This window comes from Rhea americana, unplaced genomic scaffold (assembly GCF_003343005.1).
Source record: "Rhea americana isolate MKP2758 unplaced genomic scaffold, rheAme1 scaffold_295, whole genome shotgun sequence".
NCBI lineage: Eukaryota > Metazoa > Chordata > Aves > Rheiformes > Rheidae > Rhea > Rhea americana.
Window position 1 is genome coordinate 382465 of NW_028186418.1, and position 15092 is coordinate 397556.

Below are 15092 nucleotides of genomic sequence, written 5' to 3' on the forward strand. Positions count from 1 at the left end.
GGAGGAGGACGGGGGGAGGGGGGGGAAGGGGGAGGCCGGGGCACGGCGGGCAGCGCTGCGGAAGGGGAGGGAAGGTCTCGCCGCACTCACTATTCCTTGATGAGCACCATGGCGGCGCCGCCGCGGCCGCCGCGCGCCTCCCGCCCGGGCCGGCCCCGCTGAAGGTGACAGGCGCCTCCGGGCCGCTCCGCTGGACCCGCACCGCGCCGGCACGGGGAGGGGGGGCAGGGGGCGGCGGGGGCGGGGCGGGGCGTTTCTGCGGCAACCGCTGCGTCACGGCGCCACGCAGCGTCCTTACCTCAGCGGCAGCGCGCGCGCCCGGCGGGCGGCCGTTAGCGGGCGGGGGCGCGAGACTTTCCCGCCCTCCGCGCGGGCGCGCGCTCTCCTCGCCCCTCACGGCGCCGCGCGCCCCCTCAGCCCGCCCTGAGGGCGACGCGGCCGCGGGGCGCCGCTCATCGGCGCCCGCCGCTCGCCCCTCGAGCAGCCCGGCGGACGTGCAGCTCCCGCTGTTCGGTCACCAGCTTCTCCGAGTATCTCTCATCTACCGGCTTTTGGTGGGGAAAGAGAGGGGGGGAATGCCAAATGACGGTGGATGTGAACGCAAGGAGCTGCTGRACAAATGGAGCCTGCAGACAGTAATAGAAACGTCTCCAGTCGACTGGCCTGTGGGTACAGGATATTTTCTGAGAACGCTCTGTTCTGCAAGTGTGCAGTGATTTATTGCATTTGCACTCATTCAGTTTCAGCACTGCTTAATAGCTGCAGCAGCCTGGGCTACACTGAGTAAGGATAATACCAAACACTCATTGGAAGAAGATAGTTACAAAAATCCTTTTACATGACCTATATTCAGTACCTGGGGCCACAGCCAGGAAAATGACTGAAGAGGGTTAGATTTACTATTTTTGTTTCCACAATCATCCAAAGCAAAAGACTACCTCTATTTGATTGGAAAAATTAAAAAACAAGCTAAATCTATGAGTTTCAGGCAAGAACTGCATGTTCTTGCCTATCTTCCTTTATGCCCTTTATATGGATATCTCAGCCTAAGCCTACAGTTGTTTACCTTTCACTGTTAGATAACAGCCTGAGAAGGAGATGAAGCTTAGTTAGTACAGAGAAAGCTGATATCAAAATAATAATAATAATAATAATAGTTTTTTCTCAAAGAGAGATTAATTGAAAGCTAGCAGTTAACTTCTGCCTGGAGAAGGAAAAACACGAGGAAATGTTCAAAGCATAGCCAAGCACTTGGGCTGATGATACCATGTAAAATGTCTATGCTTACACAGCCTCATTACAAAACAAGCAACACCTTTATTGTGTTCAGCCTCCAAAGGAAATCTAATGATTAATTTAATACCACATTTATTTTTAGATAGTACTGTAAGAGTGCACATTACCTTACAAACACATAAAATGACAGAGCTCTGCCACAAGGAGTTTACGCTTGAACTTTGACAGATACAATAAAAAAACAAAAATACCAGGAATAACAGGAGGTGAGGGAGGTTAATCCTAGGAGGCTGAAAGGAGGGAGGAAGTTCTGAAAACAGGAACTGTTCCAAGAATAAAGAGCAAGCAATAGAGTCGGGCACATGGGAGTGATAAGCAGCAGTAGGAAGGATGACAGTGTGGAGCACAGGACACTGAGAAAAGCAGATCACGCAAAGAGGAAAAAAAGAGCCTGTAAAGTTTATAATTAACATGTAAGAATGCATTTACATAATACATCACTGCTTCAGCTATTTCCAGAGAAGACAGATGTTGTAAAATCTAATCAGAAGTGTCTGTTTTTACTGGCCCTTCCCACCAGGAATACTAGTGTAATACTAGCTTGCATTATGAATACTCTGCACTTCTAATTCCCTAGTGGGAAGCAGGGACTACCAAAAGCCTTGCAGATAAAGAAAAAAAACCAACAAAATTTGTATGTTTAAGTTTTCATTCTTTTTCCTTGGAGTACCTGCTTTATATACCTCACACTATTTTCCAAATTCATCAGCTTGTCAAGAGAAAAAACACCTATTAAAACATTTTAATGATTTACTGTTTCCATTAAAATCTCATTATTTTACAATTTTCCTTTATAGACAGAGCATGGAGAGGCCAGGCACTGCTGTGGGAGTTAAATGTTTCAATCACTATAACAACATTGCAGTTAAGCTGGACTCTTGGTAAAGACTTGTTTTCTGCAATCTGTGTCCAATTCTATCTTAAGGATCTAGATACTCTATAACAGTAACTGAATAAAGTTACAAGATTTCTATTAAGCAAAATGGCCCAGATTCTCTGCTGCTCTTGATAGCATCATTACATTAGTGCTATAAAGATTATGTTGATGGGTTTTAGGTACTGACATCTCAGTAAAAAGCTCTGTGTCTGTTCCCTACTCCATTTTCCCTAAATAAAGACACTTATTAAATGCGCATGAGAGTTCTCTGTAGAAACCAGGAGCAGTTACTCCAGAAGGTGCAGTCACCTTTATACAGTAGCATGACTGAGTCTGAGTGCTTCTGCAAACAGCAAGGACTCACAGATCAGGCTTCTGTTTAATTACATTCAGTTAGGGATGCTTCTACTGAAGAAAGAGGTCTTTTCCACAACCACCTCATAGCACTTCTAACACAGGGGCGTGGGGGGAAGGGGAGAGACAAGGTGCGTTAAAAAGTTTACAAGTTCTAGTATTTGGAAATTATGAAGTCAGTTAAACACATTGACCTACATTTTAATTATACAGGTAAATGCATTATTGATTTAATTGATGTGGCTCTCTAGCCTGTGGTAGCCCATTTATTTTTTTCCACTGAGTGGTTCACATGTGTAGAAGAGTACATCAGAAATTTTTTGTCCTGCATCATTTGGCTGGAAAGCAGAAATGCTATATTCCATTCCAGATTTAAGTAATCCATGATTATGTTTCCATAAGCATCAGAAAACAAGGCAAATTGCCCATGTGCAATGACATTTAATAGAACTGTCTTGACTTTTTCTGCACCATGCAAGACAACATGTAAAGGAAGTTGAAGCCAGAATACTATAGCTGTCCTTTGAGAGGCCCACCACTGCAGGGGATGCAGCATTTAAGGAATTATGCCACAGAGTATATGCATATTGTACATGCGGACATAGCTTTACTGATAAATAAATTTGAGATTGCCTTTAAAATTAGTGTAGCCTGCAACTGGTGGAGGAAAATGAACTCCACAAGATCAGACCAGCATTCCACCTGGCCCAGCATTATTTCCTCCATTGTATACTAGCATATTCTCAAAGAGACAGAGCACATGGAAAAGTAATCATTCTTTGGCATACTTTTCCTGTTTAAGCAACTTTAAGTCTCCCTGAATTAGTGGACATATTAAACCATCGCTTAACTAGCCYCCTTTAAAAATTCATTTATACTTTGTTCCCCAAAACATCCTTTAGCAATGAATTCCTCAGCTTGACTTTGCACTGCATGAGAAAGTACTCCCTTTTGTCCATTTAAACCCTGACAACTGAAGCTTCATTGTGTACCCATCAGTCCTTGTGACTGCAAGCCAAAGGCATGCTTTACTCTGAATTTGCAAAAAGCCCAAAACCTTGACTCAAAGGCGTGTGTTCTTCTCCTTACAGCTGACTAGCAGTTTCTAAACACTAATGACATTTATCCAGTATTTTAGCACATGAAACTGGATTGGAGAATACTTCTAATACAAGGCAGGACTTGGGAACTACAGCAGGGAGGTAGATGGCAGGAATAAGAGGGTGTTCTCCATTTAATTTAGTCATGCACACTTCAAAGGCAGCAGCATCTCCATCATGACCTTGGGAAAATATGCCATCCAGAGTGTATTCTACCATTTTGCAGGGACATTCATACCAGGGATTCAAGTGGCAGAGTGGAAGACAGCATGCTAAATATTTTGAAATTAAGGTGAAGTTAGCACACTGAAGTCCTCAAACAGCTGTCTGTTTTCAGATGCTGTGAACCTGAGGACTGTGGCTTAGACACTCATTTGTTTGARATCTTAAAAAGGTCATTCTCACATCACAAATACCTTGCAGCAAGAGTAGGAACCTTCTTTTAGAAACATTCAGAAGTGGTAAGTGTAGCAATACAGAACACAAATCTGCAAAAAAGCTCTCTGGAAATACAAAAAAGCTGAACTACTGCAGACGGATTTCTAGACACATACTTCAGACAATCGCAAGTGAGCAGGAATCCAAATCAGAGCTGTGCCTCCCTAATTATTGCTTGACACAAAGAAAAAGCTGGGAAGGTTGGTAAGTCATCACCAAAGCTATAAAGGCGAAGAGAAAATTAAAGTTTTAGAACATCATCATGTTGACAGCAGGCRATAATGCTGTCTTGGAACAAACACATTTAATAAAGGCAACACACAAAAATTTCACAAGTGTGTAAAATAYTCAGTGGCAAGTCATTTTAAAAACAAGTGACCAATGACTAAAAGGTACCATGGAGTGTAGTAGCATCTGAACTGCTCGCAGGAGCTATCTGAAGGCAGCGGCTCGAGATGGCGCTGCTGTCCCACAAAGCTGCCTAGTCACTGCGTCCTGGCAAGGGCACCAGCAAGCAGCTCCTCAGGATTTCCGACACCCAGCGATTCCTCTCGAGGCTCTGCGCAAGAGGTTGCCAAGCTTGCAATTTAGGATGGTGAAAACCTGGCTGGGTGGAGCATCTGCATGTTTCAAGTCATCGGTATAGGAGTTAACACCTAGTTTTCAGGTAATTTCTCACCAGCAGGTCCAGGCACACTGATGTTTCCAATGTCCARCTTGGAGTTCATAGGACAGTGATAAAGAGCCTCACTTTTCTAAACAGATGTGAAGTTTAATGACTTACCTGCTGCCAGGCTTAGCAGTAAATGCAGGACTTGGCAGTTCAGAAAGCACCACCACTACATCTTCCTAACTGCTTTCTCTATTTTTTCTTTTCCTCTCCTCCAACCTTCCTGCAGCCACTAGCTCAGCCCAGCATGCATGCTGCTGCACACCTGCTGGTGATGTTCATCCTCAATGCAGCACAGTCCTGCCCAGAGCAGGTCCAAATAGTGCAGTGTTTAATGCTCATCACAAGGGTACAGCGGCTGAGCTACTGACCTCACTGAGAAGGTTAAGGGGAGAAATGTCTACTCAGACAAGACTTAGGAAACCCAACATAAAAATAAGCAGGTCAWGAATTCCCTTTGTATTTCCTCCATGACAAACAGACCCTGGGGTACCTTTACCCACACATATTGCTCCATAAGTCAGATTCACCATACAATCAGTCACCATGTACTCTGTCCAGACAGAGCATAGACATTGTAGAAGGCTTGTAATACAGCCAAACCAGCAGCTTTTTGGTCAGTCACAGTAACCTGGTGTTCAGCAGCTTGGGGGCTACTATCAGAACAATGAACAATGTAAAGGCTAAAGGAAGAATTATGTTGCCACATCGCCCTGACACGTGTTCACAGGATCCAGTTATCAGATGCAAGGAGTGTTCTGCACTCTTGATATAACAGCAAGTCAGTTCATGAYACATTAATACCAAGGTTGTGTGGAGCCCCAGAACCCACCTTCAAGAAGCTCCTCCACTTTACTAAGTACAAGCTGCTGCTCCTCTCCCAGGGTCATTTCAGAGGGAGGAGGTGGCAAAAGGCAACAAAAGTCTCAAAGCACTTCATCGGTAAACAAGATCCAATTCCTATCTGAAAGGTTCAGGACTGAAGACAGTTTATAACATGTACAGAWGGTTTACAGGCTGGGAGGAAGAGGAATCCAGGCCTTTGAAGGCTTGGGATAGGACCAAGCAGTCCACTAGGTTCTTCATTTCASTGTGGAAGGCAAATCCATTGCTCACAGTCTGTGCCATATGTAGTAATAAAGGATTTGGGAGTTGTCAACACCAGCAGCCAGCATTTAGCAATATACTGAAGTTCTGCTCATACACACAGGAAGAAATTCCCTTCCCTGCCTCAGGAACAGCCTGGGATACRTCTGGATAGACAGTAAAACCACTGGGTCCAGCTACCCATCAAGAAAGGCCACTGCCAAACCTAAGGGAAGGGAGGAGAGTGCAGCTTGCATCTGAGACAATGTCAGCCAAGGTTGAGGGAAGGAGGACGGAGGGGAAAAACAAAAACAAGAAAAGCCACTTGAGTGTGTTACATCTGCAAACTCAAATTACGGTCTTTCTTCCCTCTTCCCCCATCCCTCCAATTCCTTCTCTCCCCCAGTCTCCCTAAGGCAAAGACTCTGCTGCTGGAGAGTGTGATCAGGGAATAATTTAAGACACAATAACTGTGTAGCCTTTATAAAACGGAAAAATGTCCCATGTTCYGGAGTAAGGAGTGGGAGGTCTCTTCCTGCTGTATATCTGAGGAAAGCTCAGCCATGCTGTATGGCCCTCACTCCAGTGATGAGCAAAGACTGGCAGAGCCAGGAAAGAAAAATCCTGGCTTACACCACAGGTAGAGCCCACGGATGTGGCAGGAACCTGTACAGGGGAAGTTGCATTCGAAGCACCAGTTTACACAAAAGCTTCCTCATTAGGAGTGCCATTGATTTTGAGGAAGAGTTTGGCATCATCATTCTTCTGCTTTTTTTCTCTCTCTAGCCTGCGTCTGTAGCAGACCAGGTAGATGGGAAGGCAGAAGCCCAGCAAACTCAGACCAAGCAAGCCAACATTCACCTGCAGGAACAAAGATGAAATGAAATTAGGAAGGCTAGGAAGAAGACAACCTAGTCATGCATGCTGAAGTGTTGGAACCCTGCCCATACCACTCAGCTACAGGCAATCCAGGAGACGCCCTGTTCAGTGTATTGGCAACAGCTTCCACTGTATTTTTATTTATATTTCTGTGACCAGAGTACCATGTGTATAAAATAAGCACTGCAAGAGTTTGTTGCTGCAGATTACGGCTGAAGGTTCCACAAAACAAGGGCTGTTACAGCTCTTGCTGTGACAGGCTATAGCTAGTCTACAGRTCTGACATTTCTCAATTTCATAAACAGTAAAGGCAGTAGAGTTTAAGCTGTGGTTCTTTCACATCACCACTGCTGACTGTAGGAATAGCCTAAGGTTGCCAGAACACAGGTGTGGGCACATGTAGCCTGCTCTTGCTCTCCTCAAGAACACCTGTGTCTTGACTGTAATGAGCTACCCAGACAGAATCTCAACCAGACACCACACTATACAGTAGCCCTTAAGGGCCGCTTGGCTTTCCTGACATCAGCAAACCAGATTTTACCAGCTTTTCATATCAGCAGCTCAAAGGAAACTTTACAGTACCTGCCACATAACCTGTTCATAGGCAGCACTCCAGCAGCCTTCTCCCTTCCTCTTCCCCTATACAGTCACAGGGGTTAACAGCATTCCCTCCCAAGACCTCAGTACTTACACAGAAGRGGTTCTTGACAGCACCAAGGTAAGAGCAGACTAAGGAGCATGTAAAATTTGCTCTTTGTAACTGGGATTCATGCAAAGTAGCCCCCTTGTTTTCAAAGAAATCAGTTAAAACTATCTTTACCACTAGGTCTGCACATTAAATTTTAGAAATACTTACCCAGAGAGGGTCTCCTTCCAAAGGTCCCGTCAATGCCATAAACAGAGGCTGCTGCAGAAGGGCAAAAAGGGCACTGACCAAAGACTGCAACCCTGTCAAGCTGCCAAACTGAGTAGAGGGGTATCTGCCATCAGAGAAAACAGTGGAATTATTATGTGTCACCTTGACTGTTCACATCACCCAGATCAGATTACATTCTCAATAGCTTAATCCAACAGAGCATAGTCCCAAGAGAGGCATAGTATGAAGAACTTATCTCCTGGCCTTCTGTGCAGCTCCCACTTACTCTGTAGTAGTTATACCCAGCATTTAGTACAATGCTCTCTAGGACAGAACAAAGCTGGTGATGGGGGCCAGAGGCCTCATCTCTAGACTACTCCCATGATGAACTTCAAAACTTAAATGTTAGTTCCAGTACTTATAATTGCAGAGTTTTGTTTTGCAGCTGTACCATRTGACAGGTTGAAATACTTAAATAACCACTGCTCTTAATGCAAAGGGAGGAGGACATTGATATTTACTAGTTAAAAGCAAGACCTCTTTGCCGGATGACAGCACTTGTGGCTGAGCAATCATTTTCATCTGGCCATAACAATTTGCTCCCTTTAGAAGGGAGTGAAACCTGCACAACAGGTTAGCATGTTTTCTTTTTTAGAGGACAAGTCTGATCCTATGTCAAATTAAACAATACTGTTGATTGGAAAGTGCTGAATATGAGATATCACTGATAGAAAAATAAGCCTCAGTAACAGTCCAACATCCTTCTCTTCATGACTGAGCAGTGCTTAAAACAAATAAGGTTAAACTGAGCTTAGAAAAGGAGAATTGGACCAGAATGTTTGAATATCCAAAGTCACATTCAGACTAAAAATACCTYAATCCAGAAAGTTCCAAACAGGATTAATTGACAAGTACAGCAAAAGGCATTTACCTTGCCTAGAACAAAAGCTTTGGCTTCTAGCTGCCACAGAACCAAAAGTTCATGTATTATTTAGACCAAGTCTTAGATGGGTTTTCTAGCTTGGACTTWCTGGTTACCAAGACTAAAACCTTTGACAGAAAGGTCAACAACTTCTTTCTGTTCCCCCGTCCAACAGGTTGGGACAGAGGGGCAGATCTGTTTTTAAAACCAAAACATTGCTTAATAAGGAAGAGAGTATTTAGACTAATTTATTGATAAGTTTGAAACAGGATACGTGACCCATCCTGGGAAAGGGAGTAGGCTTCATTAATGGCATCTTAAGCAATGCTTTACTAGTGTAATTTCAGAGCAGAYCAGAAGCAATGCATTCAGTTAATGTTAATGTTTTATGCACATAGCTACTTATTGTAGGACAAAAATAAATAAATAAAAGCCTCAAGTTTCTACTATATAACTTCATTGTTGATAACCTAGTCATCCCCCAAGGCTCACATGTAGCTGTCCCCATCTTACTGCAGTYGCTATGCCAAAGGAGTTAGCTGTAGGGCCAAACAACAAAAGCATCAGCTAGGACTTCAGTCCAGCTACTATCATGTCCAGCACTGCTGAGGAAGCAAGTCACATCAGTTTTCCCTTCTGACCATGAGGACTTAGCTTCCTGAGTTTCCTCTCGGCTGAAGAAATTATCAACCCAAACAGGATCACCTGGCCAGTCATACACTATGAATAGAGACTTACACAGCTGCGTAGAGGCCTCCCACAGCTGAGTGGATGAATCCTCTCACAATTGTGTGCAAAATGAAGGAAAGAATCTAGAAAGAGAAGCAGAAAATGTCAGGTGTCAGATATCATCTAGATGTGCCAGATCCCAACACACAACCTTTCCTAAAAGCTGCTCTCCTTCTTAGCACAAAGGCAGGCTTGAGGAGCCCAGAACCAAAACTTAAGAGATCAGCACAGGGAAAGACAAATTGTTCTCAAAGCAGTACATTTCCTTACTTTGAGAAGGCTAGCATATAGTGCCCCTGAGGTTAACCACACACAAAATCTGATTTGCAGCTRGCACTGTTGCAAACGCATGTCCCCAGCAACCACGACCAGGGTCATAATGCTTTTTTGAGCTCTTTGCCTATTCAGTTAATTTTCCACAAGTTATTGCAGACAATATGCAAGCATGAGCAAACTATAGTTGTTCTCTTACGTCACCAAGGTACATTCAACTAGAATAAAAGTCACTAAATTTCTCTGCCAGACAAGTGGTGCCACAGAACAAATATTTTAACAGATTTATAATCCCATGAGTATCACTGGGCATAGTTCAGGGTAGCATTTAGTGCAAAAAACAATAACTATTTATTGGTTTCATGCATCTTACTGCATATTTTGACAGCAGTTTAAATCAGGCCCRGGTTAAACAGAGGCACTACTGAGGGGACCTCAGCAGGAAAGTATCTGGGACTACAGAACTCAGCTCCAGAAACTCAGAAGTGAGGGGAAAAAATGCATATCAACTCTGGCACTTTTAACTAGAGCTACCTCTTCAGGTTCTCTCAAGAGAGATAAATTGTACTACATTATCTGTTTTAACTCTAGGAAGGCTGGGGTTCCCAAAGCAGCACAAAACTCYAGCAGTGCCAAAAAGCCCTCCTTCTATCAGCTGGCTCTGCTGGTTTGCAGGACCTCCCTGCACATTCTGTGCCAGGACCCTCATTGCCAGCCCCTCCAGCACATCCATCCATTTGACTTATTCACCTGTAATGGTAGGTTAGGAATAAGACAGGTGACTCCAAATCCAACCAGCAGGAGGTTTGTAAACGCAAAGGCATTGATGGCATTGGTGATTTTCTGGATCTGACGATCACGTTTTTTCTTTTTCTTATCACTTCTGAAAGATAGCAAAAACTGTGTTACAAAAACCATTTCCAGCAGCTACCAGAATTCACAGCAGGACTTTCCACATCCCACATCAGCCCTCTCTAAACCAGTTAGACTAGAGATCTGCCTTCATCTGCCCTTGTGGAATCTCCATCAATGGAAACCAAGAAAAGGCTGGGCAATTATCTCAGTGCAGTTATTCACACTGTTAGGCTAGGACAGTTCAAGTACCCCCTTGCCACAATTTAGATTTGCTCTTCTTGACTGATTTTAGTGGACAGTGAAGTGTGTTTGATCCTCYCCTCTTTGCAAAGACAGAGGAGATTTCAGGCTTTCTTTTCCAAAGAACTAAATTTTGTTTCATTCTTCCCAAATCATGTTTTCTAGACCTGTTCACTGCCTTTCTCTGGACTTCCTCCAGTTAGTCAACATCTTTCTGAAATAGTGGTCTCAAAGCTGGATATAAAATACAAATTCAGCCCTCAGTGCCACACAGAGACATGGATTAGGTCAAGTCATATACTGGGATACAGAAATAAAGATGCTGTATTCATTTGCTTTTTGCCCCATCAAGATTGCCTTAAATCACTTTATAGTATTTGATATTATGCAGAGCATAGGGGGCCTGCTACGTGGCTGCATGTCCCGTGTGCTGCATATTACGCACTGCTCAGTGTTGCTCTCCTCATTGTCTTCTGAGGCATCATCACACTCTTTCAGTCGCCAGTCCATGATGTACCCGATCACAGGTGCTGTCAACAAGCACAGCAGTTGCAACACTCCAAAAATGGAAGTGTAAAGACTCACTGCAGGGGGAGAGAGAAAGGTGCATCAGTCCAAGGAGAATCTAGCAGCTATAGAACAAAGGACAGCAAAGAYCTTCCCCACTGATCATTTCCCTTATTAAGAGCCCAGATCCCCTGTATTCACAGGCTAACTGGAAGGCTGAAGGAGCCGAGACACCAAAAACTCATTTCATCAGTCAGCTTCCCAGAGGCAGACCATTTCAGTGGACATGCTGGGTGGGCTTGCTGCTTTGAAAATACTAGTGCAGCACCAGGACAGCATCATCAGCCCAACAGCAGTTAGGTCTCTAGGAATGGCACCCCAGCAAATGTTCAGTGCCAGAAAGTTTCTTATGGCTAGGAGCAACAAGGAAAACTCTTACAGAGCAATAAACCCTGAACAGCCACYCCTGCTTTCATCATCTCCTCTCCACCCTTGCTGGGAGCTCATGCCCTAGCCCCACAAGGACAATCCAAACTGGGAAGGTGAGGCCTAACCTGCTTTGTACAGAATAGACAAATCTGGGGGTTGAGTGGGGAGAAGGAAGGATCAGCAGCAGGAAACCTAGCATTTGAGATCAGCTGTCAGGACTTCAAAYTGAGGAAGACTTTTTCCATCTTTAATATTACAGGGAGTTTACGTGGATCACTATGTGACATCTGATGCATGCCAACTTGGAAGAAACTCCCCTCTTACTAGACAGTTGCCCCCACYCTGCAGTGCTTTCTCCACTTCCTCACTACAGCCTACGTGATGGATTTGCAGGCATCACACAGAAGGGCTGGTGAGTCACAGTGTACCACTGCTCTGAGAAAAAGATTCAATTCTGAAACTGCCCATCTCAGCACAGAGTGCTCGGAAGTTACAGCACCGTAAGCAAAACATACGCAAAAAAAATTTAGTTCGTCCCTCCCTCCGCATCTCTAGAGCTCTCCCAAAGCAATACAGACATGAGCTATACCCAAATTAATCTGGTAACTGCAAGAAGTTGCCAACAAACCCTCTCTCCCTACACGATCGCAGCAAACCCCAGCAGGGCTCCCTCCCTGTGCCAGGCATGGCACTGGATGATACGTTCCCAGCTCCAGAAACCTAAAAGGAACTTCCAGCTCCAGTCTCCAAACACCCATTCCTGCCCTCATCACTGCTACACAGGCAAGCCCTGAAGTGGCCCCACATCTCATCTCATTATAGCAGTTGCTGCAGCCAAGAGAGACAGGTGGTATCACCCTCTGCAAACACTCCAGGAGCTGATTTGCTTTTGTCTGGTTATTTTTTAATAGAGGGTAAGAAGCTAGCCATGTTGTCAAGTTTTGCTTCTTCATGCTACTCTGAACACAGAGAGCAGAAGCCAGCTTGCAGTGAGGAATGAAGTTTGGGGAGAGGGCGGAAAGGGAAGGAGTGATCATAGCTGCTGCAGGAAGACTCTCTGGGCTTGTCTATCATTTTAAAAGACTTCTCCYCCCTCCCCCCCAAGATAAAGAACAGTATCTTGTAAGTACCAGCAGATTCAGTAGAGGCTTGRAGAGAACAAACAGCAAAAGGCTGCACGCACAGGCATAGCCCTGGCTCCCTGGCCGCATGTCATCATCTCAGACTTGGGACTGCCCTGAACACGGACCRCACACAGCTGAGGTTTCCAGCACACCCTGATTCCACCCAGGTCTCCAAGTAYTGCCAGATTTAGTAGCAAGGTGTCAATTTATGAGCAACCCAGACAAATTTCAAATCCCAAACACAACCAGTAGGAAGACTGAGGAGCTGACAACATGATTACGCAGTCATTTAGAGGGTTACTGAACTCCTTAACTTCTCCATCTTGAGAGGGTTTTCAGAAGATAAGCAGCCATGGGCTGACTGCTTTTTCTGCCTCTAGGCTTCATGGCAGGTCTAAGTCACTGCAGTATGCACAGGAAGCAGGACTATTGAGGACTAAGATTTTACTCTGTTATTTTCTCCACATCTCTCTCTCCTATTCTGCTCCTAGATATCTTTGCTTTCTTTGACACTAACAGTACTTGCAAGAATGACTCTGTTCTCTTCCCTTGCCCAGTGCTCCTGAGTGCAGCTGCAAGTGGAGCTTTCTAAAATCAGGTACGTGTAAAAAGCAGCAAGAACTAAGGCACCCAAGCGAATACAGTGTCCCATCCTCTCCTGATCCCCCCCCCCCCCAGATTAGATTTCTAGAGATCTGTGCACTTCTTCGAACTCTTCACACAGCTTGATGTTGAAGCCACCAGATAATACTACTGTTTTGCTGATGCCATGGAAACATCGAGGCAGCAGGCTGCAGCGCAAGCCCAGGCTGCAATAAGGGGTGGGGAGAAGGAGAAAACAAGGAAGAAATCTCAAAAGTGGCACAGAAAAATTATATACCCAAGAGGCATAACTGCTTTCTTAACACAGAACTTGATCTATGCAGTATAATAGCATATATTTAACACTAAGCCTCAAATACCAAGGGAAAAAAAAAGGAAGAAGAAAAGGAAGAAAAACAATGAGAGCATGCCATGGTAAAAAAAAAAGTGTGAAAGAGTTAAAGGTAAGCAGAAAACAGAGCTGTGCTGGGAACCGTGGGCAGTGTGAAATTTGTCCTATTTACTGTTTAAYGTCTGAATTGGCTCTTGAGCCAGGAGATAAAGAGCTGAATGCTGCAGGCTGTCAAAGGCTCCAGAAACAAAGAAATTCAGGGAATGCCAGGGCACTTGGAGTTTCCCGAGTTTCCTTCCCTCCCCCAGGGCTCACTCCTGTTTTCAGAGGAGTGCCTCTTGATTTATCAGCTTCCCCCAATCCAGATTCAACAAGTTCAAACTGGATCTTACTACAAAGGGGRAAAAAAAAAGTATTGTTTTGCAATCCTGGGTATTTTCAACCAGTAAACTAATATACTCTTTCCTGTTTGCTCCATGTACTGACCCAGAGCTGTAAATACAGACGAGTCCAGCGCAGTGGCTGCTCCTGCACCTCCCCAGCACACACCAAGCTGCACAAAACAGCAATGACTTCACCCTTCCCACCCCTGCTGCTGGGCCGAGACACCTAGTCCAACCATTAGTCATGAGAGTCAGCTGCTCTGTACTTTGTGCTTGCCTAGGATAAGCAAAGCAAATACCTGATGAAATAGTTTTTCCAGTGGAAAAAAAAAAACCCACCACATTCTGTCCTGAGAGGCTACTTGCAACAACCCATCTGGGGAAATAACATGGAATAGTATTTAACAGACACTACRCTAAAATTAGTTTGACATTCAAGCGTCTACCTCACTGCCCCTCCGCTCTGGGCCAGTTCCAGCTCTGCTAGACCCCACCAGCAGCTGTCAGCTGCACTCCGGCACAAGCAATTGCCAAACACGGTGTATCTGCTGAGTAATCAGGCATGCTGGCTTCTTGCAAGGACTAAGGCTGGGTCAGGTCCCAGTTCCAAGGAAACAGAAGTTTCAAATTACCCTACCTTTATCTTCATCTCCAGACAGAAACCCAAGAATGCTATTCATGGCCCCCATGTAGAAGATGAGCCTCAGTTGGGTGACACACATGGTGATAAGGCTGAGCAACAAGATGGGGCTGAAAACACTCTTCATGAAGGAGGGAGAAGCTGCAGAAGAAGTAATAAAGTCTCTGAAAAAGGCAACATCTGAAACAGCCATGATTTCAAAACAAACTTTGGCCCTGGGTTAGATAGCCTTCTCCTAGCTAGTCACACCAACACTACACACAGATGACAGCTGCAAGGAGTTCAGTTAGCAACCATTTAGTACATTACAAATTTCCTTCATGAATGGCTATAAATACTTAAAGTCTGGCTACTAGTAACTGGGGACAGAGGAGCAGGAGAAGTCTCAATTCATTCCGTGGATTAAAGCAAAATGAAACTTCAAGCCATTTGCTTTCACCGTACTCCTGTCTAAGGAAGACTTAGTCATGATGGCAGCAGTCAGAGACAGTAATGACCCA

At 44.7% G+C, this 15092-nt stretch overlaps 2 protein-coding genes across 4 annotated transcripts in view; both read right to left on the minus strand.

Annotated features, from left to right (window-relative positions):
- PITPNA (phosphatidylinositol transfer protein alpha) overlaps positions 1-233 on the minus strand; it is a 25727-nt gene extending 25494 nt beyond the window's left edge. Inside the window, exon 1 of one of the 2 annotated variants that reach the window (XM_085309274.1) lies at positions 91-233. In XM_085309274.1, coding sequence (XP_085165400.1) covers positions 91-110 — 20 coding nt within the window. In that variant the 5' untranslated portion in view covers positions 111-233. The remainder of the gene's footprint in view (positions 1-90) is intronic. The other variant, XM_085309273.1, reaches the window with a different exon arrangement.
- Positions 234-1297: 1064 nt separating this feature from the next.
- Positions 1298-15092, minus strand: part of SLC43A2 (solute carrier family 43 member 2) — a 31201-nt gene continuing 17406 nt past the window's right edge. For both annotated transcript variants that reach the window (XM_085309276.1, XM_085309275.1), the window contains exons 8-13: positions 14590-14733; positions 11021-11159; positions 10231-10363; positions 9217-9290; positions 7557-7680; positions 1298-6682 (exon numbers count right to left, since the gene is read on the minus strand). In XM_085309276.1, the coding sequence (XP_085165402.1) occupies positions 6521-6682; positions 7557-7680; positions 9217-9290; positions 10231-10363; positions 11021-11159; positions 14590-14733 (776 nt within the window). In that variant the 3' untranslated portion in view covers positions 1298-6520. The remainder of the gene's footprint in view (positions 6683-7556; positions 7681-9216; positions 9291-10230; positions 10364-11020; positions 11160-14589; positions 14734-15092) is intronic.